Source organism: Phalacrocorax aristotelis, chromosome 6, assembly GCF_949628215.1.
Source record: "Phalacrocorax aristotelis chromosome 6, bGulAri2.1, whole genome shotgun sequence".
Lineage (NCBI taxonomy): Eukaryota > Metazoa > Chordata > Aves > Suliformes > Phalacrocoracidae > Phalacrocorax > Phalacrocorax aristotelis.
In genome coordinates this window covers 46,604,128-46,630,796 of record NC_134281.1, presented here as the reverse complement: position 1 = coordinate 46,630,796, position 26,669 = coordinate 46,604,128, and the positions used below count along the sequence as shown (strand labels likewise).

Genomic DNA, 26,669 nt, shown 5'->3' with positions numbered 1-26,669 from the left:
CTTTAAAGAATTAATACACTGCAGTTTCAAATATGCATCTAGGAAACCTGAAAATTCAGAGAATCAAAATTGCTTTTTTATAAGTTGATTTGATTCTTTACTAGAATCCTAATAATTAAATCATTACCATACTATTTATTTTTAGCACAGAAGAGAACAAACTGCAATGGGCAGACCACATGCTTTTGAAGAGATATCTACCCAGTGGTCAGGGCACAACAGGCAAATTTTGTGGCTCAGAAAGGCAAGGAACTTCATGGAGATCCATGGGACACAGGAGGCATGTTAACATCAGGTATGTTAACACCTTCCTTCCTTCCTTGCCTCATGCCTTCCCTTAGATAAGCAAAGGAATCAGAATGAGCACAAGTCTGCAAGTGTGCCAAGTAATGCAAGGACATCCTTATCTTCCTCTGCTTGGCTATGCCCAAGAACCGGCAACAAAACCCAAGCCATATTCAAACATGAATCAAACATAGTTGGATTTTTTTCCTTTTTAATAAAGCAGCAGTAAAAACTTACCAGAAAAAAAGGTTATGATCAATGTGACAGCAGTTATTCTTCATTACAAAGAACAACTGGAATCTCAGATAAAGCCAGAGACTGTATTCTCTAAAAGCAGTAAAGTTTTTGTAACAGTTATAAAATCTTCCCTGTAGAACACAAGGCAACATCACCAGTTAAGAGAGGACAGCAGAGTAAACCTGGGATATGCTGAAACCAGCATGAAAGCCCTAAACATTTAATGAGGAAATCTGAGTCCTTTTAATTACACTCTGGGTTTGGCACAATTCTGAACAGCAAGAGAAAGCACTGGTTTGGATAGAAAAGGAATATGGATATGCTACCTGCCTTTTATCTAGTACGTTGTTTATGGGAATTTTCCTTAAGCCCTCCATGACACACTAAAAAAAGCTCCATGTGGACCTGTTCTTCTAAAGAAAGGCTCTGTACTTTCAGATGGGAGGACTGTCTCAGCAAAACTATCAATGGTTTAGAGAAATTGTGGTTACAAAAATATCAACTTATACGTACGGTCAAGTCAACTGCACTCCCCTCCAAACATGCTTCTTGGAAGTCTCTTCCTTCCCCAAGAGATAAGAGATTAACATAAGCACCTGCTCTCAAAGATGAAATTTCTATTTGACTGGTGGCAATAAACTGTCGTAATCTACTCTTACCACCTCACCAACTCCCAATGCACCTCTGTATGTCCAAATCAATCTTGCTGCTTTTCCCCATAAGAAACATGAGATCAGCCTCAAAATTATATTCTTTTATTGACAATTTAAATTCATGGATGAAATAAGTTATTAAAACTAGAACCCTTTTTATGGTAACTAAGACAGGTGATCTTATTATTCCCAGATTTCTGAGATTATGGCTGTTGCCATCCCAAATATCCCTACATCAAACAGAAGCAAAGAGCACACTTCCCATTTGTTTCATTTGCAGGATTCTCTAACAACTGAAAAAAGCAACATTAAAACTGGACCACAAGAAGCAGAAGTGTGAACAGAAGATGACGAACTTTTTGTTCCATCAGGACTCAACATGGTTAAGAACACTTAAAAATGAAAGGTTGGGGTTTTTTTGTTTGGTTTGTTTTGTTTTTTAAAACATAGCTACTAGACCAGCTTGTGTATTTAACATGATACAATGGGGTTTGCTCTTCAGTGTGCACTTCTTGTACTTCTGTAAGACTTGTTACCATGCACTGAGGAAATAAACCTTTCCCAAAAACAACATGATAGGTGTAGATCACTTCAACTGAGTTATTTTAGATTTTGAAACCAGACAATCCTAAATAAATTTTATTGTGATAAAAAAGTACAAACATAACACAAAACTGGTTATCCCTGACATGGAAATTTTTATATAAACAAAATTAATTCCTATTACTTTATCTTCAACTTTTATAAATAGAAAACAGACAAGGGAATGGGGTTAAAAAAATATTGTGGAGGAACAACTGTAACCTCCGTAACCTCGTTTACTCTAGGGAAAGAACATGATAATTCGTCATACTTTCATCCACATAAAAACATCTAAGCAAGCCATAAGTCAAAGTCAGAAGGTTATCTAAAATAAAGACATTTAGGAACTGTTTATTAAATTACTCAGTTGCTTTTCTGTTTCATAATGATTATGAACGTGCTGCACTATGATGGTAATCTATGATTACCATGAATTTCAAGACTGGGTGCTGCCTAAGGATATCCACTACTAAATTGAGATTACAGTATAAATGTTAAATTGAAACTTTACCATATTGCTGTACCCACATAACAAAACAGACTGCAAGTATTCTTCTAAGTATCTAAATTAAAAAGATCCTGCCAGATCCACTCTACTACTCCACTGCAAGTCTGATGAGAACCACAGAAGAAAAGTAACACACAAGGTAATTAACATTACAGATAATCCAAATTATACTTATGATATTCTTACACAGAAAAAAAATTAGTTTAGTATTTTCTAATGATTTATGTATTTTAATTTAAATATAGTCAATTTTATGTTTCTGACTAACAGACACTTTCTCTGTCAGGACTACTCATTCTTTAGTCATATCAATTCCATGGGGAAAATTCCAAACCATCCAGTAAATGCACACATGGCATCCATTACAATTAAAGAGCCAGTGTATGTAAACCTCACAACTTGTTTTCATATCACAATGACAGCATGTGGTAATAAACTTTCTGTTCAGAAAGCCTTTGTAAGACCGGAAAGGGAAGGAAATATATACTCCCAAATACTAATTACTCAGATGCTTAATAGTCAACCTCTTCAAAAATCTGGAGATCAGCCAAAAAGTGTCATAAATAGTTTGACTTTGTACCAGAACACTATTTATCAGCATTCTTAATTTCTATCTGTGCAGACAGACTGTGCCTAAGTAATGAAATAGCTAAATATAACAGCAATGACAATTAGATCATACATAAGCGTTTGAGAATTTTGATTATAACCTAGAAGTCTTTATTAAATTCAGCTAAGGAACGTCAACCACATCTGCTACAGTCGTCACAGAACTGAAGGTGGTCGTATTCACAGAGGACGATGCAGAGCCTCAATACGTTAGTGGCTACTCACGTGTCACATCTGAAATGTGACTCTTCAGTGCAGCCAAGTAACTTGTAGACCTACTTCTGACTAAACTAATATCCACTGGCTTATCTATATAGTAAAGTAGTACAGTTACTCGTCTTGAAATGAGGATACGAGGTCCTGACCAACCACACTGTTTAGGGAAACGAAGTGTTACTGGCAGTAGGTGGGAGGAGGGATCGTGAGTTCCTCTGTACAGGATCTGTGTGCGAGGGCACAGTTACAACACTGGGCGCTTCATCCTCTGCTTTTGTATCCCTCCCCTTTACCCCTGCAAACCTCATTTACATCTTTTTTTGTGCAGAAATATATTCCATTTTGTCAAGCTCACCATCATTACATATGAAGAAGCAGGCATTTCTCATTGCTACACTGAAATGACTTAAAACAATGAACTAATTAAGAAAAAAGTTTTAGCTTAAACACCAAGAACACAAACAGCACAAAACCAACCTCTCTCCTCCTTCCCAAATTGGGTGATGCTGTTCTATGCTATCAAAATGAACAGAAACTCCAGGGACAAAAACTCATCCTGCTAAAATAAAAACCAGTGACCTCCAAGGGGGAAAAAGTTTCACCTCAAACATGCATGTGTAAAAGCTAATATCCAAAAAGTCATCTTTTCTTACATAATTATAATCACAATGTTTCAGTGTAAAAACTGTAACTACAACACCACCTACCACTGATCTCAGGTTTTTTTTTTTTTTGTTTTTTGTTTTTTTTTTTTTTTTTTTTTTACACGTGTATCTGAAGGTTTTTCATTCCACTCAGCAACAGCAATAATTACCACTGGAAGTTTAGAAGTTCAGCCGATATAGCAAAGAGAAATGGAATACATTTCAGAAATTTTAGTAAATTATGCTGGCTTCATTTTCATTTTACAAGCTCAATAATGTTAAGGTAGTTACGATATCCAACATAAAAATAAAGGACAAACTGTGCCTATTTAAATGAAATTATACTTATCTTTCAATTTTCGAGGATAATTTTTGAGACTTCATTATATCAGTTGATGTTATATACGCGAAACCAGATAAATTAATACTTTAATATAAAGTTTTACTTAAGTAAACTTGTTTAAAAAAGAGAATTATTTAAAACTCCTATGTTTACTTTGTTTGAACTTTAATGAGCAGAACAGAGATAATTTGAGGCATTAAAATTATCCAGGCACAATGAAAGCTAAAAATATGTCCTTGCCAAATGGTGAACATGAGATTTCCACAGACTACATATGCCTTGTTTCCCACAATCAAACTGTCTCAGCATGAAAACATTCTCCTGCATGTGGAGGTTTTGATATCCATTTCCCTGGTGAAAGTGTGCAAAAGGATCTGAAAGGGTTATTGACAATTCATACAGTATCCCATATTTCATTAGATAGTACAAGCAGAGAACATAACTCTGAAGGGAGATGAAGCAACAATGTTTTAAATGACTATTGACTTCACTAAATTTCCTGATAATGTCAGAAGACTGTAGTCTGTCAGGTTCGTAAGAGCCTCAAGATGATACAGGAATCCAATTATGCGAAGTCTATTTAGTTGTCCTGTTTGCTAAGCCAAAGGTTAACGAGAACTGCAGCGAAAAACCTCCTGTGGTATTACAAAGTATTTCTTATGCTGCATAACATGTGAATGAAAAAGTATTTTAATCAAGTCTTTCTTTAACTCTTTAATTGCAGTGGAATACTATACAATACAGCCAATGAAAAACTCACAACTGAAAAAGTGGTTTTAAAATTTGTCTCTGAACTAAAGACATAATGACTAATTGCTGAAGTAATTACTACTGAATATTTCTAATCTGCAAGGAAAAAATGTTCCGATCACAAAGCCATAGATAATCATTGCTAACATTAAATCTTTATAAATAGTAAGCTATGGCCTCTAATTTTAGACAGAAATTAATTATATTTTTGTTGGTAACACATTCAAATCTGTTTACACAGCTGACAAGTCTCAGCTGCACCAGACTCGAGCAGTGAGCTTTGAGGACTCTCCTGCTTTGGAGCAGATGACTCAACATTCACCAATTTCATTAAAGATGAAAAGGGGAAAAATTCACCTGCAACAATGTCACTTGTAAAAACAGACTTAAAACAGATTTATGAGTTTTACATATGTGAGGTATCCTATTCAAAAGAAAGGGGGAAAAAAATACGGGAAAACCTAACAGCTGTGGGAAAACGGATTAGAAGTGTTGAGTTTCCAATTCTTTTTTGGGCTAATGTAAACTAATAAAATGTTAAAATGGATCCACATTTCAAAGACTGTAATTACCACATGACACCATGCTGTTATTTCAGATCTTACATCTATCGTCTCCGATATTCTCTTGAATACACGGACATAGATTTACCCATCTCCCTCAAACTTAACTGCTGTTTCTGCAGACACTACCACAGACATATTTTACAAGTATCATAGAAATATTAGAAATTCAGACAGTCTTTGCCTTTTTTTTTTTTATTGGCATAAATCCTTGACACAGAGCAAAAAAGCAGCAGTCTTATAAGTCTTATCACACAAACAGCAATTCTCCCTTTACAAGAAGAGAGTAGAAATGTACAGGAAAGAAATGCATTGAAGATAATGCTAATACATAGAGAAAGCAAACCCCAATTCCATTGTCACTCGGTATACTCAGGTTCAATCCCTAGTTTAAAATAATTTTATAAACATTTGAATTAATTTACATGAATTTTATAAAAATATAATTTTTCCCTACATCTTTCTCAGGCCACAAAACCTATAAACAACATAAGTACATAATTATATCAGCCTTTTAGGCGTCTTTTTCATACTACCAGCAGAAAATTGCCTGCGCAGAACTGAAACGCTTGCTGTAAAACACACTGTAGGGACAACCATGCAAGGAAACAAGTCCAATATTTAATGGAATTCTGCAGTTAAGTCCTACAATTTCATGAATTTGTAGGCAATTCACAGTTAGCTGATTCCATCACTGAGAGTACATATTGACCTCAACCAACATTTCCTTCCATTTCTAAATGATGGTCATTCTAAAACCTGCAAAATACATCTGAAAACTGAATACATATTGTACTGTATTATTTACCATTTCAAAACGTAATCTTGCAAATGTCCGTAGATTCTTACTGGTCCAGCAACAACCAAAGTAGATACTTTAAAAGCAAGTGAAGCTCTCCACCGATTTCAACAGGAACACCTCCTGCTTAAAGCCAGGCACAGGCTTAACAATACCAGTAATCTGATGGACACAACTGAGGAAAATACCTACATATGCACTCAGAATACATGTGAAAAACAGGACTCTTTCCCTGAAGTTCCATCACTGCAACAGAACTCCTCAGCTTCCACAATGTTGCATAACTTTGCTTCAGTCTAGAAACACGCCTCCTTCTAATCTAAAACATGCACTGAATTTGATAGACATGAATAATTTCCATGGAAATGTGATTTAGGAAGCCAATAATTTAGTATTTGTATACTCCAAGATAAAGCTCTGAAGTATGTGTAATGATAAATTACTGCACCTGGGACACTAAAAGCTATTGGGCCATTCTGATCAAAAATCCAAGTAGAATCAGCTATTTGTAGGAAGAAATTAAATGAGAACTAAAGGTACTTACTGAGTCATCTGTGGCAGAAGGAGGCCAGCCTTCCCATAACTGGTGACGGACAGGGATACTAGTTAGGTCATACACATTCCGCTTTACCTAGTAAAAAACAAAAACAACAATAAAAACCACATTCAGAACCTGTACTAACAAAAGCATGAAAGGAAATTGCATTCTTTTCATCATAATCCCAAGTTTTTTATTTCGGTTTTTTTTTTCAATTACTTTTTGTACAACAGGTTCCTCCAACATTTGAAGATTCAGGTCTGTTCCACACGTTTACATACAGTACTGCTGAATTTCAGTGCTGCCGAAAGCAACTGAACAAAACTATTGTAAAGAAAAAAAAATCTATAAATTAATTAATTAATGTAATAATGATACTTTATTACTGAAGTATCATAAATGTGTAAAACAATTTATAACATGAATTTTCCCTGTAAAAAGTATTACAAAGTAATGATCAAACTGAAGGGAAGCAGAAGATAATAACAAAGGTAAATAATAAAGGTAATAACAAAAATTCTGTTACAGGTTTTGGTAGTTAACATACTCTGTTTTCACCTGAAAATTTTAGGTTCATGCTAACGCAATAAGAAAACCAACTATTCTTGCATGAGTTTCTTATATGGGGTAAAAAAAATGAAAGTGATAGTATTAAACATGAAAATATAAATTAAGCACATCTCCAGTGAAGACAGCCCATTTCAAATATTAACAAAATGCAAATAAACTAATTTTTACATCAACTCTTTTCTCATGCTGTTAAAATACAAGTCACTACCATTAATAATCTCACATGATGGCTGTCAGGAGGAAAGGAAGGGGAAAAGAAGAAAGAGCTGAAAACTTCAAACATTGGAAGAATGCTGCAAAATACAAGACTTACAAAACTCTTTCCTCAAAAACATTAACACAGATAAAAAAGCTGGCATGTTCTACCTGGCGTGCAGTCTAGCACACTTACCCTGACCTAACAACTTTCTCTGTCTGAACAGAAAAATTATTAAGAAAAAAAAACAGGAAAAAACTGATATTTGTCAAAATGAGAAATACTAACATAATCCATATATTAAAAGGTTTCCTCTTTATGAAACTAATAAAAGGTGATTCTAAACTACCATTCTTAAGGACATAGTACAATAAAACAAATCAATCTACTGTAATGACACTTTATATAATCTGACCCTAACTTAATCTGTACTTGCCATAGCTTCATCACAGAAGCACAGTTGAGTTTTGACTACATGGTACGGTAATACGGTAATATAAACACATGGAATGTACATATGTTCCTTCAAAATTTGGCATTTATTTTTAGTACAGGATGTACATGTAATATCTGGCAGTAGATATTTATCTAAAAATGTGTTTGCATAATGAAATAGCACCAAAACCCTTTTTCTCAGGATCACCTTTAGAGAGCAATGCTGCATAGATCCTTTCTTTTAAATTTTGCACAGAGTTCAAGCACATTAATACATGGATGAATGATACATGTGCAGCCATTAAATGGTAAAAGAACTGTTCTAATAATTATAAATAACCTAAGGGGGGTGAGGGACGAGGCAGGGATTTCCACACATATGCTTGCTCACTAATGTTGATTTGGGCAACATTCTTCAAAAGACTCCTCATGGCACTGCTGCATGAGTTTGCCAACGAATAAACATGACTGACAAAATGCAGGGTATTTAGAGAGCAAACAGAAAGTACAGTGCCCTTACTATACTTCCAGTTCTCCGATCTTCCATTCAATTATTGTTGCTCATTCTCACTACTCTTAGTAGTAGTAGTGGTGGTAATAGTACTTCATACTAATAAAGTGCCCCTTAATAATAACTGTGAAGAACTCTTCCATTTCTGGGTAGATTTAATATATAGGTGATGCAGATAATAATTTCAATACTATCAGTTTAAAGCTTTATAAAAGTATTCTACACAGATGAGAGGAAAATAATGGCTTCAAATTATTATCTAACAGCAAGATACACTAGTTCCAACTCTTGAGTCTACATCTCACTAAAGGATGAAAGTCAGACCATGTGGGTTCCTTATCTGGACACTTCAGTATCGTAACATGTATTTGGGATGGATTTTCAGCTCAGCTCTACATTCACTGTATGTTTTAGAATCATTAAGATATCTTTCCTTTTTTTTGTAAAACTGGTAAATTACATGTACAACTGATAACCTTTATGTTAATATTGGGTTTGTTCAGGAGTCTTTGCAAGGGAGACCGATCTGGTAACTGTTTCGGTTAAAAAGTTTACAACTATATTTTAATTTAAAAAACTAAAACAAGAACACTGTTTTGGTTTAGACACAGAATACTGAAGTACTTCTTAGTAAATAAAGTGCACTTCATACTAGTGCCTTCTTGTATTTAAGCATGTCGGCATGCTTTGAAAAATACAAAATATACCTTAACTATTAGCAACTTCTTTAAATAATTTCAAATACACGTATACATGGTATATTCTTACATATACACATATGCATATGTATACACACATGCACCTGTGAAAAATGGAATTATGGAAGACTGAACTCTAAAGAACTTGGTATATGATCTCATTCCTACTGTTCAAAACAAACAGCCTTTCTTCACTGCTTCTTAACAAGAAGGTAGCCTGCTGTGCAGTATTCGTTTCACAGTAGTATCAAGGTAAAGAGATGTCATTACTCTGTACTGACCCCCCAACAGCCCATCAAAATGTAGCAATAATGATCTGTGATCGCAAGAATACGGTTCTTGCTATTTTAGTTTTCTTGCATCAAATGGAGATAAACTGTCCCTGTGAGATAACTATTCACCAATTACACATCAAAAAAGTCTGATAATATTATTTTCACAATATCAAACTCTAAAATGAACTATTTTCAAATAACAAGTGAAACTCATTCACAGAAATGTGGAATCAATACAGCTACATAATATTGTTTTCAAAAAGCCTTCAGAAGTAAAAATAAATAACTCAGAAGTCACATTCCTCAAATTCCCTTTTAATTCCAAAGTACAACAGAAAGGCATTATGAAAAAAACAGTATTTCCCTTCTTTCATTAACTCATCTGTAACTGCACTGAATTCAATAACATTCCTCTGCTATTCTAAGCTTGAAAGGCATGCTCGGGGTAAAGTGTTATGTTGGTATAAAGCACAATGCCAGACTGATGTGCTGGACAAAAGTGATCAAAGTTGAAGTAATTTTAGCCAACGCACAAGTATTCTGCTGCATTATTCTACCAGAATGACATCTGTTGAGCAACTCGTCGCAGAATAAACCGGTTGTTATAGACAGGCCTGGTCGGGTAGGGGACCATGTAAGACTTATTAGAGTAATGTTTGATTAAACAAACTGCTTGAGTTAAGATCATAACTGGATTTGGAATTCATGCCAAAGTAGTCCTCTTTCAAACAACAAGCCACAATCAATTATTTAAGATAAAATAAGCTTGCTTTTAAATAACTATTAAATTTTACATTTGTCTGATAATCAGAATAGCATTAAGTAAGCAGACTGCAAAAGTTTTAAGAAAAATTTAGAGACTAGGGATGTTTACTGATCAAGTACAGAAAACCACTTTTCTTCATTAACTGACAATTTCAGTTAAAGTTAAAAATTCTGTAAGGAGCAAAAAGTTCTAAAGATTCGTATCAAGCAGAACTATAAACTACTTCTTCACTAGGCCTGTGAAATGAAAACCTGCAGCTATACTCTTCATGTAACTGAAAAAAGTTAGCATGGTAAATGGATGAAGTCTGTTTTAAAGATTTTGTTTATAAATTCACATGGTATCGATAGGAAGATTGAAGTCTCTATAAATTTGTGTAAACCAAACTCTAACTTCTAGTGCCACTGAGCTACATTTATTGGCAAACTTTTTGGTCCCCCACCTTTGATCAGTTTGAAATACTAATTGGTGGCATTGTCTTTGTGCAGCCCAGAATTTCTTTTCATAAAGTTCAGGTGCCATGGTGACTAGCACATTACTATGGCAGCCACCCTTCAGATTATAATCTCCAGAATATACAAGATCATTTAAAAACAAATTAAAGGCACATCTATTTGGTTCCACAACTCAGCTGTGAACAGTATCAATGCAAGCATTTAAACAAAAAAAAAAAATACCCCGTGTATTTCAGATCCAATATTACTCGGAAAATTATGTATAATTCCTGCAGAATGCCCTCCCTTGCAGTTATACACTGATGCTGGAGAAGCACACGAAGTTTTCCCTTCAGCTCATTTTCACTGGTGTTAGAAGGGGGTTAAAATATGAAACAACTTTTAATACTTTAAGAAAACCTGTACATCAAAATAGCCAACACACTAAGAAAACTTCCCAGATATAAACAGTCTTACTTTCTTATCCTTCATTGTTTTTTGCAAACAGATGAGTATGTTGATTTAAAAGGAAGGTTAAACATGAAAGATACACTTTGTTTGTAGATATGAAGTTAATCCAACATTCAAAACCATTCCACATCCATATTAGTAAGGATAAAATGAAGTAAAATGTATCACAGGGGAAGAAGCTTGTACCAGGTAACGAGATGATGATCATGACCTTCAGGTGGTTTCACTTAGCAGGAATAAGTAGCTATTTTCTTATCTCTCAGTCAGAAAAATCTGAAATCTACTGTCAAAAAAAAAAAACCCAACACCTACCAAGCTGTTAAAAAAATTAAATTTATGCTGAATCACCAAAGAACTGTCGTGCCTGAATCTGTATCTTTGAATCACAACAAATCACAACAAAGTTTAAAAGTAGTTTCCCTCAGGCTGTTTTCTGCTTATGCAGGTACAAAGTTAATTGAAATAATGTAGATAATGAACTTGTGTAAGTCTTATTATTAAATATAATTTATGCAAAGCTGTAAATTGGCTGAGATGCTAAAGACTGTTCCAGGCACATAGGCAGCATGAAAGACAGTGCAAAAATGAGTGCATGAAAGGCAGACAAAAGGAGCAATAAAGTCAGAGGACTGTGAGGAATGTGGAATGTGAGTTGGGGGGACGCGGGGAAATGAGATCAGATGCAGACAGAGCAAGGTTGCATGGGGCACTGGTAGAAAGTGAGAATCTTGACTTTGACATTGTAACGGAGAGGAAGCCAAGACAAGTAAGCAAAATTTTCAGGAGACAGCAACAATATGGATGGGGCAATGACAGAAAGAAATGCAAAGTAAGCAAAAGCATTTTGGTGAAGAAAGATGGAAAGAAAGGAGGCAGAACCAGCTAAAGCGATAGTCTTCAAGATTACAGAGGAAAGCCTTTAACATTTCTGCCAGACAAAATTCCACCAACAGACCACAAAGAGCATCAGGAATCTGGCAGTAGTACATGGGAAGCAGGGACAGGCTCTACCAAGTTTCTAAGCATAGAGGAGTGTCAAAGGTGATAAAGTGATTAATTTGAAAGGATAATGATGTTATAAATAGTTATGAACAAAAAGATGGGTCAGATAAAAGGGTAGTTTTAGTTAACTATGGACTAACAAGAACTACTAAAAATATAGAGACCTAAAACCAGAGAGAAAGAATTTCTGAATCAACATCTATGCCACTACCCATTGCAATAGATTTGGTCCATAGTAATAGTAAAGACACAGGACAGAAACACAAGTTAGGAGAGAAAATGAAAAACAAAAAATAAGTGATCCATATTTAAAATTTTCCCATACCAGAGAACAAGTGTTTTGCATTTTATCAGGAAAAGGCTATCTGCAGTCAACAAGAAACTGAAGTTCTTTGTTTTAAAAAGTGATATGTGCAATAATTTTTAGATAGCAACCCACAAATAGGATATATTAATATATAGCAAGTAGTGTACTGTATACACCACGACTAACATTAGCACCCAGACCAGAACTCTCAGGTCACTTTATGCAAGATTCATTTGAGGGGAATGGTGTAAGTCTGCTCCACTCACAATTTTGTTTGCCTTTTTATATCTCCAATACACAATAAAATAAACTATATAACAACATAAAGAACTAAGGTTATTTACATCAGTAAATTTTAATTTTAGTGCTGGCTTTACTTAAAAAACAATAATGCAAATCTAAAGACATCAAATGATAACCAATCTCACCTTCTAGCAGCTGACTTCAGTTTAAACTATGGAATGCTTTCAATCGGTGAATTAAGATGTTACAATCAGGCTAATTTTAAATAACAGCATCTGCTTCTCAGTAATTTCATACCACTGAAACTCTCCAAGGAAGACTCACTATGCTAAATTAACTGTTTACATTTGGACATATACTCATTTCACTCTGTTGTAATGTAGAGGAAAAAAATACACTTCCAACCTAAATATTTAAGATCTAATCTGAATGCAAAAGAACTCGTCTCCTGCCCAAGCTTGCCAGCCAAAATCAGTTGTGATTCAGTGCTTTTATGAAATACACAAGAACTCAAATGTGTGTTTTACTACAATAAAGTCTCTAATTATTTTTTTTATTTCTCAGCTCTTCATTTAAGTTACTATTTCTGCTTTTAATACCTCTGAGAAGATTCTGGTCTGCATTTATTAAGTTGTCCCCTTTAGTAGGCTACAGCTTTGAAACCTCGTCTTGCTTAATGCAGAATAAAAATGCATTAAATGCTAAGATAATTGGTTCTAATTCAATGTCTGAAATACATTACTTGCTTATTCTATCACGACAAGTAAAAGTGAAACAAATAAAAGCACCAAAACTTGTATACCTCCTGAAAATAGTATTCTCTTCCCTGTAATTAGGACTGTTTCATTTTCAAATTAAAAACAATACGCAATTTCAAACCCTCCTAAAGGACCCTAAGAGAACCTGAATGTCCATTGTACATCACCCACATACAAAGCAGAATTCATCAGCAAGTTGCAACACGAAAAATCAGTAGAAAATTTCTGCTAAGTTTTCATGTACCACTTTCCTGCAATTAAACACATTTTAGGTACAGAAAAGCCACTGTGACATCCAACTTTCACTTTAGAGTGTATGGAACAGTGTTCAAACCAAAATAAGCCCAGTTTAAACTACTGTAAAAACGGGTTGTGTTGTACTGCAGTATTCAGTAAATATTGCGCCAATACCTTCATTAGAAAGCTTGTTGAATTCATTATTCAACTATTCAAACTATTCAACTATTCAAATATACTGGAAAATAATGTGTGATTTTTGTGACATTTTGCTGATAAGAGTTCGAACAAAGACGACTAAGTCACATGAAACACTAAGCAAGCCCGAAGCACTCATAGCCTCATTCCCCAGATTTATATCTATCATAGGGAGTCATCAAACCGAAACCAAACCAAAAATGGTAATTACATTTTACTGATGTAAATTCTTGAGGACTACAGATAGTTCTAATTACTCATGTGAAATACTACTGGAAAACTTTAAATGTCCTAAATTTAAAAAATAAACTGTTTTTTTTCCTAAGCCAGTTGGATATGTTCTGTCTACTCACTCTACAGCTGAGAGAAAGGCACCTTTAGAGACACTAGCTACTCACTTTATAGCCTCATTGAGCAACTATATTTCTGAGTTGCAACACTTATTCAAATAATTTGGAACTTTTTCTTAACTAGAAGTTGTTATCAGAAGCCCATCCAGTTCAGGAATCACCAGATGATTTAAAAATTAACTAAATGCAATGACATTTAAAATTCATTATATTTTGTAAATGCATGTAAAGAAGCATTCGGCAGTTTCCTTTCAGCAATAAAAATAACATTGTGAACAAATTGCTTTTATAGACTTCACAATTACTAATACATCATTATCCTCTATTTCATTCATTGGACGTCATATTTTAAACCTCTTTCAAACCAACCCTTCTTGGATGTCATTTGACCTTTTTTAAATGGGTCTGTGCCAAGTTAGTGTCTTAACCCCACAACCTATAATAAAATCTTCCACTCGGTAATACTAGAAAATTTTTGTGGTTAAAACCTGCAAATTTTGAAACAGAAAATAAAAGCAAGGCTTCAACTTAACTTTACTGAATCTTTTGACACATGATCTTCTGAGTGCCTCATGCAATATGTATCTATACCTACAATATAATCTAAAAAGATAGATGTTGCAAGCACATGAGATGTTCCCCCAAAGATTCAGCAAGATATTGTCCCAACCTCAGTCTCTTGCCTAGACAAGGTTTGAGGTTTGAGAATTAATCTGAGCTCTCTTCAAGCTACCAGGTACTACTTTTTGCCACTGCTTTCGATCTGGCATTTTTCTGGGCTGCAGCAAGTGGCAAATATTAAGTATATTCACTATATTATATTATATCACTCACTATATTCAAATTCTATACACAACTGTTTCACTATCTTTAAAATCTTGTTTTACTTCTCAATGCCTCAGTTTTCTGCCAGCATACATGCACATTTTAATTCCATGGAATAAAGAAACCTCTTTGTTGATCTCCATCTTTAAATACCTAAATTTAGCTATACCCTTCTAGAACAGTGTTATCGCTAAATGCAAGTTACAATCTTCTGAACTTGATGCAGAAGTTACTGATTGCTGCTATATGGCCTGCACTGCGCAAAGGTTCAGCCTACATAATTATTATTATTCATTGCTTGTAGTGCCTAGGAGACCTAATTGTGATAATCCCCTCTGAACTTAAAACCACATGACCCTTTGAATTTTTTAATAGAAGGTTAAAAGAAGAAACAAATTCCTACAGAAGAAGGGAAAACACATTCTTCAGAAATTGAGGCAAGAGACATGAGCGTTTAAAAAAATATCATTTTAGCAGCACACAAGCATGAGGTTGAAATAGGTAGGAAATAATTAGAGTATGAGCTAGCTGTGACATTAGAGATTGAAAGGAAAATGTGATTAGGATTAAAAGAAATCAAACAACAAAGGCTTATTGCCAAAACAATTTTACAAATCTATCATTTATGTATTTATTTATGAATTTACAAATTATTACAATTTTACAAAGCCTTAAAGACTACTTCTAAAAAAATGAAACTGATGGTACTACTTGAAGGTTTTTTTTTGTTCTACATACAGTGCACTGACACAGAAAAGAGACATTTTGAAGTCCTAGTTTGCTTTTCCATTCAGTAGGAATGGTCATCTGAGAAAATATACTTATTAGTAACCTAAATGAAAAAGCACTGCTCTGTGGAAACTTTTAACTGACCTTCATGCACATTGTGAAAGACAACAGGTGACTGCTACTAAGTCATCTATTACCAGATCACTACCAAGAGGCAACTACTCTTTTGACAAAGTACTCAACTGCAATATAAAGCGTAAATAGAGTTTTTAATATTGTTCCTCCAAGAAAGGATATCTATTTGCTGTAAAAAAAAACAGGATAATTACCAAAACAGATTGTTAATGCTACCATCCCAATTCCAGCTGCTTTTATGTCCTAAGTTGTTGACAAATTGCCAAACATCAGGCATTTTCTTTCCATTAAAATTAACAGTTTAAGACCCCTTTAAAAATTGTGAAACAAACTCTGGACACCAATACTCATGCAAGATCCTCCATCTGGCAGGAAAAATGAGACCTTAGTTTCACTATAGAAAATGTTACTTCTAGTTACCACCCTCCAGAAGATTTCAGAGTGCTTCACAAAGCATGACAGGAAAATTACATTAAATCCAAGGGATTATTTTGGACTCTGCTGCAGCAGTGTACGAGGCTGTAACAGAGCTGAAGCTATATATCCTATATCTAATAAAGGATATACCAGCTGAATTAGGACACCTCTAGGAAGAAGCCATGAAAGACTGATAAGAAAAACACTGCAAATTAGAAAATCATAATTATTAAGACCAGTTCGATGATCTTGGGACCTGAAAAAAGCCATATGAAAACAAGTAGTTGAAACAGCTGATCTACTAAATGCAACAGATGACTGCACGAGGGCAAGAGTTTGTATCTGGGCTAACTTGATGAAAGAGGTCATCAGAAGTCAAGGGACAAGTAATTTCATATGGATTGCATGCTTAGAAGACGTAACAGATAATCCTAATAAATCATCTCAGTGATTAAATCAGTAACTTGGAGAAAAATGTAACTTGACATTTATCATGAAGTTAAGGGCACGACCAAGACCAGTAACTTTGATCCAAAGTATTTAAAATTGGTATGAAAACATGATTTAAACTACTAAATACACTTTCTGTCCATCCAAACTTCTCTCAGACCTATTAGAGCCAGGGCCAGAAGTTACTGCCACTACTGGGTAATGGTAAAACATGAACAAAGGTTAGGAAGTAAGAAAAAATCTGCATGCCGGTTGCACAGTCTTGATCCCAGTTTGTCCATATCACATGGGCATATTCAGACTCCTGCACAAACAAGTGTAATTTTGCAGCTCCTGTCTCTCAATCTGTTCTACTTCCTTTGTTAGGAATTAGTGTGTGAACTCTTCAGCAAGAAGTCTGTATTATGCTTTCCGGTATCTTGTTTTGGCTGTGCTGTTTCCTTTTTAAGGAACTAGTTGCCTTAATGAGTTACAGCATAGCGAATATTTTGGATACAGTCAGGTCCCCACTCCTAAGGACCTTAAGGACCTTAAAGATTATTTCTAGGGTTTGAATTATCACTCTAAGTGAAAGAGGTAGTCAATGTGATTCCTGCAGTGGGAAGTAGATCTGTTACATTTTCACAGCTGTCATGTTCTGAACAAAAGAAAATTTAGACAAATTTATTTGAAGACAAAACCCTCATCGTCATTCACAAGAAACTAGTCTGCAACAGCCTAAGCATGATAAATACATATATTGGTCTTTCATTTCTTCCCTACTTGTGCATTTTCATGGGTCTCAAAAGTAATCAGTCATATTAATAAATAGCAAAATAGATGGTCATTTCAGGAACTAATAAGGAGATGAATGGAAGTTAGGTTTCCCATTCTCATCACGTTCAATTATAGTAAAGAGTAACAGTTGTATTCATACAAAAAACCCCACCTTTCCCTCTTTCAAATTTCTTTTTGCTTTGGTCCAATGAGAGACTAAATCCTACCGCCCCTCGCAAATCTCAGATTATGATACAAAGACATACACTCCTTAACATATTTCATTGATGGACAGCATCTTCCTCCATTCCTACCCAAACATGTTTCAGAGTAAAAATTGATTGTTTCGAAGTCTTGGAAAAAGCATAAACCACATGTGCTTCAGAGACAATCCTTATTTTAAGTGATAGGCCTATCAATTTTAGTTTAATGAATGGAACGTCACAAAATCTGTATTTTGTCATGTGTTTTTACTTGTCTCATTTCTAGACAATTGGTAAAATACTCTTTAATGAGAGACCATATTTTATTGCTACTAGAAGCAATATAAAATCCTTTCAATTTCTTTAAATGGTCAATATTAGAAAATATTTGCAAATTTAGACATTATGTTAAAAAGTAGTTTAATCTATGAATCTTGTGAAGCAAAGTACCACAATTGTGCAGAGAGTTCTGCAGTACTTACAGGTAGAGAAATCCTCTGATAGTCCTCTAACTTCAGTGTTTTACCTATTTCTTCCCACCACTTCTACACTTAAAGATCACAGCAAGCCTGCTGCTTAGAGAAGAGAGATGGGTAGGGTCTCTCTGCGGCCCTTTTATTCTCAGTGCCAACCAACAAGATGCATCTAAAAATGAAGATGAGCCACAGATCTGAAAACACTAATTTCACCAATACTGTTGTACTGTTGCAACAACAGGGCGAAGCTTTTAGTGTGACTTATACTGCATCTGCCAGCGTCGTTTGCAACCACAGCTGTAACCCAAAGGAAAAATTACATGAGAAGTGCATTTTCTCTAAAGACTTGCTGATATCTTCACCACACAAAAGAGAATATGGGTTACCCAGAAACCCCATTAATAACTCAAGAGTTGACTTGCTTGATTACCTTGCCAGATACCTTGTTGGTATCAGGCAAGTGGCAGACTCTTACATGTGAGAACTCATCAGGAACTCAACACTGAAGTAAACTGTGATATCTTTCTTAGTCACTGTAAGTATGAATTTAATAAATTATATTATGTGGTTAAATTTTAATAGATATTATATTAATGTTATTTTAAATTCAAGTTTAAAAAATGATAAAACAAGGTTTACTCAGCTGTTAGCCAACAAAAACATTTCTTGGTAGTTCCTCCATTTCATTTTCACGTCTACCAAATCACCACTTCTTTCAGGGTTTTTCTTTACATCAGCAGTATTCAAAAAGAATCTGAAATTCATTTCTGCTTTAACCAAGTAATGGCTGTTAGTTTCACATTGGAAAAGAAAATTATGCAGACAATCTGCACAGCGTATTTTAAGAATGTCAACAAACACACATAAATTCCAAATATAGTTACTAATATTGCTACATTTAAGGTATATGCATATAAGGTGCTCGGTTATACTATTAACAAGCAGCTCTCCTATATAAATATACATTTTAAAAAAGAGAATTCAGTCTATTTAACAATTCACTAACAAAGCTATTCCTTAGCTCATCCCTGCCATAACCTGCTCTATTCAGAAACATATGGGAAAAGACATTAAATAACCAGTGAAAACTACGGACTTCTGGTATTAGTGCTACACATTGCATACCCCTATTCATTATTCCACCTCCCTTGTTTAATCTATCATTAAGACTCAGTGACCCTACACTAAATTTAAAGCAGATCCTTCCTTCCTCCCATGCCTAAATTCACATACTTTTCTAGTTGGGGATGCCCTTGAGTATTAGCCACTCTACAGGGTTTCTCTAATCTCAGCTCTGAACTATGTTGTGCTATAGAAGCAAGAAATTGCTGGTTTACATCTTTAACTATGGAATCTTCCACCAAAAAAACCCCTCATTTACTTAATAAGATAAAGATCTTTCACTTAGTACATATTTGACATGTACAAATATTTATATAATTCTTATTCTACATCATGTAGAGGGAAATATAAAGCAATCTGTTTTAAAGCACTGCTTCCCTGTACTTGGGCCCCAAACGCAATTTCACTGGAAACAATTTTAAAGCTTTCAGAAGTTGTCACATCTTAGGAGAGCTAGATCTTAATTTCCATTCAAAGACAATATGAAATAGTTTTTTAATAAACAAACAAAAAAAACCCCAAGTAAACAAGATAAAAAAAATCAGATATTAGATGTGCTTTTGGTTTTTAATGTAGGAACTAAAAATACATTAAAAAATATAAAGACCTATGCCTCTTTCATTTCTTTTTAGTGACACAGATTGCACTTCAGCAGCTGTGGCAGTACAGGTGAAAATATTATTAAGAGTTTTCTGAATAAGGGATAAAAATCATTATCATTAACATCTGCACGTATTTGTCAACTATACCTGTCTTCCTCTTCCATGATAAGGTGAAAATTGATCTTCATCAGGATTTTAAAAAGTTAAAGACAGTAAGACAGTGAGTAAAGCAGAGGTGAAATTCTGTTGAGTTAACAAATGAATCAGGCAAAGGTGCAATCACTGAATAGAAATTCTTATCTTTACTGAAAGAAGCCATACAATTTTGTTTTGTTTTAATGAATAATATTTTAAAATGTATTTCCTCAAAAAACAGATTAGTGTTGAAAAGAGCAGCTGCAACCTGACCAAAAACCCCAGTCTGCATTCTCTTTGGCTTTTCTTTCTTTAATTTCTTTAAGTCTTTCCCCAAACAAGTCAGCACTTGAACTCATGGTAGGTGTACATAAGCCATATGTATTTGTAGAATACAAAAAGATGAAGGGGAAAGCAACCTAGTAAGGTTCAAGTTGTCAAAAATCATGTTTTTCTCTGTGTAGGCTATAAAGGGTTATTTTCAACTCCTGTTCTCTATTAGAAGTTATCAGATAACAAAAAAATATTGGGGACAGTTAAAATAAACACAGTAAGCTGAGAGCGATACTGGAAAACCTGAAGTCTGAGTACTATGCAGTTGCAGACACAGGAAGAGGAAGGAAAAGTGTTACCAGAAAATGAGAAAAACCAATAAATGTGAACTCTATAAAACTGGTACACGGAACAATCTGGCGATTAATATAATCTGGAAGCCTCTCCAATGAGGAAATTTTCTTTACAAGCAGCAAACCTTTTATGAAGAAAAGAAGTCCTGTTTTGCTGAATCTAACGTTTTTATCAAAGGCATACTGGCACACTCCTGCCAAAAGCTGCTTCACAAGCTTGAACTGCATTTATGACAGAAAAGCTGACAAAAAAAAGTCACAGAAGCTGCCTAGAAAAGAGCATTTTTCAGAACTTCATTTTAAGTTTTTGAAGACGAGGGATGTGCCCATTCATTCTCACTCCCCACTAATTTCCACGTTATTCAGATGAAACTGCTATTAGGAAGAATGTTTTGACTGGGAAGATAACCTAGAAACCTCTCAGGACCTCTGTGAGACAGCAACAAATGGCCAAAATCTCAGCTACTCACTTCCCCAAAAATACCTCCAATGTTGCACAGAGTTAAGTGTCCCCCTCAGAATTAGGTTTTCTCTAAAATAAAACTAGATAGTATGTATTACAAAACAATACTCATAGATAACAAATATTAAGATCAGAAAAGATCTGTTCTGCTCAAATTAACACATTTCTATAAATCAAAGCAAAATTCACCCTCACTTTCGTTCCTGTTACAGAATTATCACCTCAACAGCCAATAAAAAGAAAGATCTAATGAGGTATTTCAGTATCTCCCAAAGAAATATTTTCAGCTGTTTTTCTTTTAAGCGCTTGAAAGAGAGTGATGAATTGCTCCTGCGCAGCCTTCTTTATTATTCTGTTATAACAAGAAGAGAGTTACACTGAGTCTTTATTTCTCACACACTTCAAAATATTTTTTAATCTTACTGCAACAATGGCAAAGGAAACCTGTGACCGGAAAGGACAGCAACAGATAAGTTCCACTTTGAGCAGTAACTTTCCTTGTTACTACTAACGGGTAACGGGCTGAGATGGCAGAGACATTGGCTAGCTGAGAGGTACCTGAGAGCTCTGCACTCCAGAAATCCAGGAAATAATCCAATATCCCTTGGGAACAAGTTTCCATGAGAGACAAGGACCTAGACTTCTACCAAAACCAGGTCATTCAGCTGGCTCCTGGAATACTTCTGCCTGTTACAATGAACATCCATTACTGGAGACAAGCAAGCACCCTGCATCCCTGAAAGTATCCACATACATCACGGGGGTCCATAGGTTTGAGGTGGGGAAGACAAATCTCTTACAGCCCAGTAAGAACACAGCAGAAACCTGAAGAAAGGACTGGGATATGCTGATGGTCGTTCACCTGCAGAGAGAGTATACCCTGCATCTAAAGTTGTTTCAAACGAGACAGTGAAACCATAACCACCTCTTTTATGGTTTTATGTGAGAACACTTGGAAGAAAATTAATTAGAGGCACATCCAACGGATCAAGAATGTATATCACAGGCCCTCTAAAGAGATGTAAGGTCTGGAATAGATTCATTAGCACTTTTTTTGTTGTTTCTGGATCTAAATGATTAGCCTTGAGTAACCACAGCCTGGGAAGTTTTGAGGATATCCTCCAAGGTCTCCTGGTTGTCAGAAATGTTCCAAATCATCTCTGCACATCATCTTTGGGCAGTCAAGCAGAAGAACCACAAGGTAATGGGCCTTTCTGAAAGACCAAATGCTTTCCAATAGAGAAGTCAAGACTCTGAACGTCCTTGTTTATGTGTTATCATCACCTTGACACTGGGATACGTGAGGCTTCTGCATACAGACTATCAACAGCTGCTGAGAAACATTCTATAAAGAGCTTGTGATCCTGCCTGGGCAAGTGAGCTGTCGCTTACCTGCCAATCATCAGGAAAGGGACAGAAAGCCATGCATCCCCTCACATGGACGGCATGACTGCTGACAATAAATTTGGTGAATTTATTTTGTAGCTTTGTGTCTCTAAGTGACACAGGCATGAATAGCAGTCATCACACACACACACTCAAGGACAGTTCTTGGGCAAGAAATGAGCTGCAAAAGACAGACAGGAATCTGGCAGGTTAGGAAACACAGATTAACTGACCTCCTCGAGTAAAGAAACTTGCTCAGTAACATCAAAACTCTCTACATGAATGTGAAAACAAAGGCACTCAGACCCCCTATTCTAAAGATAAGTATTCCCATCTTGTATTCATTTTAGATATTTGGAATAAGTTTCTGCAAAATCCTCTTCCCTTGGCATAAGGTTCATTATTAAAGCCCAATGGATTAGAAGACCCAGGAGTGTCTTGCCTGCAGATGTCTTGTGAAAACAAATTCCTGAAAAGCAGCAGGAAAAAAGGTTCCAGGGATGGCAGAAAGCTGCTTGCAATGGTGTCACAGAGACAGGCATTTTAAATTATAATTCCTGACTGGAAGAAATGTGTGTAATCTATCACCAAAGCTATGGAGAAAATGGACTGATCAGACTGAAAGGGAAATAGGTTGCTCCTTTTCAGAATCTTCAAAACTGTTTTGAAAGTACAGGTTGAGGTACCAGCTATTGAATATAGGGCCATCTCTGGTGGCTGTGCCAGTGATGATACCCTGAGGACTCAGTATCATGGTTTGCAAGGAAGCCATGGGAGCAGAAGTCATTCAAAGGCCTCTGCAGTTCATTCTGCTGCATATCTTTGACCTTGGTGCAGACTCTGAAAGCATGGGATCAATCTATACTTGAAGAAATATCCTCAGTTACTCACTGAAATTCAAAATATCATTTGCCTCAGTGACCAAAAAGATCCTATTTCCAGACTTTGGTATACGGTATACAGGTTATGTCAGAAAAACAGGAAGCTTCTGCTCATACGCCCACCTCAAGAGCAATATTCCTGATCTGATCCTTGGAAATAAGTCACTGAAAGACGAAAATCTGTGATGGAGATATTTTGAGGATATGCGAGGGTCACATTATCTTAAAAATACTTACAAATACACATCAGACAGTAGCCTTGGGAAAGATGCAAATTTAACTTGTAAGAAAGCCCTAATATCATCCAAATGAACAAGCTGAACAGTAGGAATGACAGCCTTACACTTCTGTTTTTCAGTATCTGTCTCTGAATCAGAAGATCTTAAGGCATGTTTACTGTGCAGGCATATAGAGGGATAGAAAAGAGCATTTCAGAATAAAAACTGTGTAGAAATACTTGCAAATTAAATGCCTCTTTTTACTTTCATCAGAGCTTTCCTTTTAAAAAAGAATCAATAAAGCTTCACAAGAGTAAACTGTGTGTGGTTCTTCCTGCGTCAACCTCAGTGCCAATTAAATTCTGAACCCTAAATCTTTATTGTTTCCTATTAGCTGCTAACCAGAACGAACACTGTGATTTTCTGATATCCCAGGCCGAGACTTGCTGTAACAGCAGATAGAAAAAATATTCTTGTTTTGACTTGTCTGCTGAGTGAACCTGACATTGAAGCTACATGGTGAAAATAAATGCATAATACCAAGATGTTAATTTTACAGAAACACTTAACTTTTGTGACCACAATTAACACTCGGGGAAAAAAAGCCATTGACAAGACTGCCTGGCTCCTGCTTCTGCACTGCTTCTTAGGCTCCCTTTCTGAGGGGTGGCTTGGCTCCCACAGAAGCCAGACTGCCGCGGACCCCAGGGGCTGCCTTCAAAGCAGCACATGGGGAGGAAGAGGGGAGCAGGATGTCAAGGAGTTAAATACAGCTACAAAGTGACATCAACTCCCAGCTAGAACCCAAAACAGAAGTCTGAGGGCAAACAGCTGCTGAGAACAGCTCATCCTCTCCTCCTGCCTCTCCCACCCTCAAGCTCTGGGGACGCCTCTACAAGGAGGGCAGCAGGACACCACCCCCAGAAGTCACTCACAGCTTTGCAGGAGCAACATCCTAACTGTGCGCACAGACAGGAAGGCAGAATTGGTCCTAAATTTATGATGCTACAAGGTCTTAATTTTTTTATAAAATAACCAGAAAAATAAGCTATCTTAAAGTGCATTTTGGGAATACAGCTAATTTTGTGTTGTATAAACACAGCTCCACATATCTCACTCCATTCCCTAAGATAACAGAACAACTGTTGCAACACTGTACTCCTCCAAACCACCATAAGCCTCATGATACAGTAGAGTATTTTCACATTTATTCTGTAATAGTGACATTTATCACTAAATTGGGGAAAGAACTAAAAAATGGTTACCCAACAAGTCATCATTTTATCAGCAGTAGAACATGGTTAGCACATTTCTAGAAATTAAAAGTGTAAACAAGTTACAGATATGAACACTAAACTTCTAGTAATTTCTAATTTAACACTACATTTGAATTGCAAAGCAGTCGAAGAGAGTACAAAACTGACTTTTCTTCCTTATTCCAACTGCATTACAGTACGTTAGCCATGGTTCACAAATGGGAGAACAGAAGAATGCAAGGAATTGAGAAAGAGCTTCAAAAAAGTCTGAGAAGCATTTTTGTTGCCCATGAAACCAACCAAAGTTGGCTGGTTGGTATTAAAGCGGTGTCCTATTTTGAAGTTTTTCTCATCACTGCAACGCAGAAGCATACACAGAGGTGACATAAGAGTTTTAAAATGGTCTGATATTTTGAAGAACAAAATGGCAACCTCAAAAAATTGCAGCTAACTACTGACCAAACCCAACCTATTTCAAGGATAGAAATGCCTATCAAACCTTAATAACTAAGTAATAAATCCCTTTGACTCAATACATTTGGAGCACTAATTCAAGATGCTTAAAGAAGCAGATAACATTAAGAATTAAAATGCAGAACACATAATATGTAAACATCAAACACAAAATATTATTAATTGTTATATACTTCTCATGTATTTGCACTACACATGTATTTCAAATGCAAATATTAATTTGGAGAGAAATACCTACTGTATATGCACACACTGAAACAGTTTGCTCAGCTTTACTGCATCAATAGTTATTTGACAAGTTATAGCATCACAAGCTGCTCATTTACATATTCAGCTATTCTGTCTGTTTTTTCCCTGTGAAGATGTTAATAAAACAACTGTTTTACAGATCCATACTAACAGCTCCTCCTCTGAACCACAAGGATACTCATAGTTATGCAAATTCAGTACATAAAATATACACCAACAAAAAGACACCAAAAATGTAAAAACAGTTCTTTTCTAAATCCTAGGAAAGTGTAACTTTATTGAACTATGCAAGTGAACACTAAGAATAACAATTTAGTCGATAGAAAAAAAGATCCATTTGATATTCAGATAAAAATCAGTGAAAATTCAGTCTCTGAAAAGCTAACATGCAAGCATTGTACTCAGTAATTCCCTCCACACGGGGACAGTTTTCAAGTGTAATTCAACATACTTAGCAGTCTGTATTGCAGAAAATAAGTATAAAGAGCATAATAATTTAAAGGTTCCTGATTTACAGTATGCTTTTCTGCATTGTAAGGAGAAAACAGTATTTAGAAAAGTTAAGTCAGACAAACCTTGATTTCTTAAACAGGCTGCAATGAAGAAATTCTTAAAAAGTTTTTCATTAAAAACTGCAAAAGACTAAATAAACCAGAAGATAAAAAGCAGGAATGAGAGAGCAGTGAAAAAGAAAACATGTATGCCGACTAACAAAAACTAAAACAGAAGAAAACAAATTCTTATAAAGAAGAAAAAAAATAGAAAGACATGGTTTACGACACAAGCAGAATGACCTACAGAAGAGAAAATGTACATGGGTGTTTGTCCAATTTTGTAAGTTAAAACAGAATTATCTTAGATCCAACCTATAAACTGACAAAGGCAAAAGACACACAAAATGAGAACTGAAATTGGATTTTATTTCTCTTCTGATGCCAGCGTCCTGAGATGACAGATGCTTATTTCAGACTGCATGCTAAAATTATCCTCTACGTCAAACAGTTTGCATCTACATTTCAGAAGAAACATTTCATTTCTGAGTTTTATTGTTCATTTCAAACTGATCTTAAGAAAAAAATATAATGACT

At 35.3% G+C, this 26,669-nt stretch overlaps 1 protein-coding gene across 3 annotated transcripts in view; it reads right to left on the bottom strand.

Annotated features, from left to right (window-relative positions):
- Window positions 1-26,669, bottom strand: part of FAF1 (Fas associated factor 1) — a 174,145-nt gene that overhangs the window by 82,063 nt on the left and 65,413 nt on the right. For all 3 annotated transcript variants that reach the window (XM_075097652.1, XM_075097653.1, XM_075097651.1), the window contains one exon: window positions 6,734-6,820. In XM_075097652.1, the coding sequence (XP_074953753.1) occupies window positions 6,734-6,820 (87 nt within the window). The remainder of the gene's footprint in view (window positions 1-6,733; window positions 6,821-26,669) is intronic.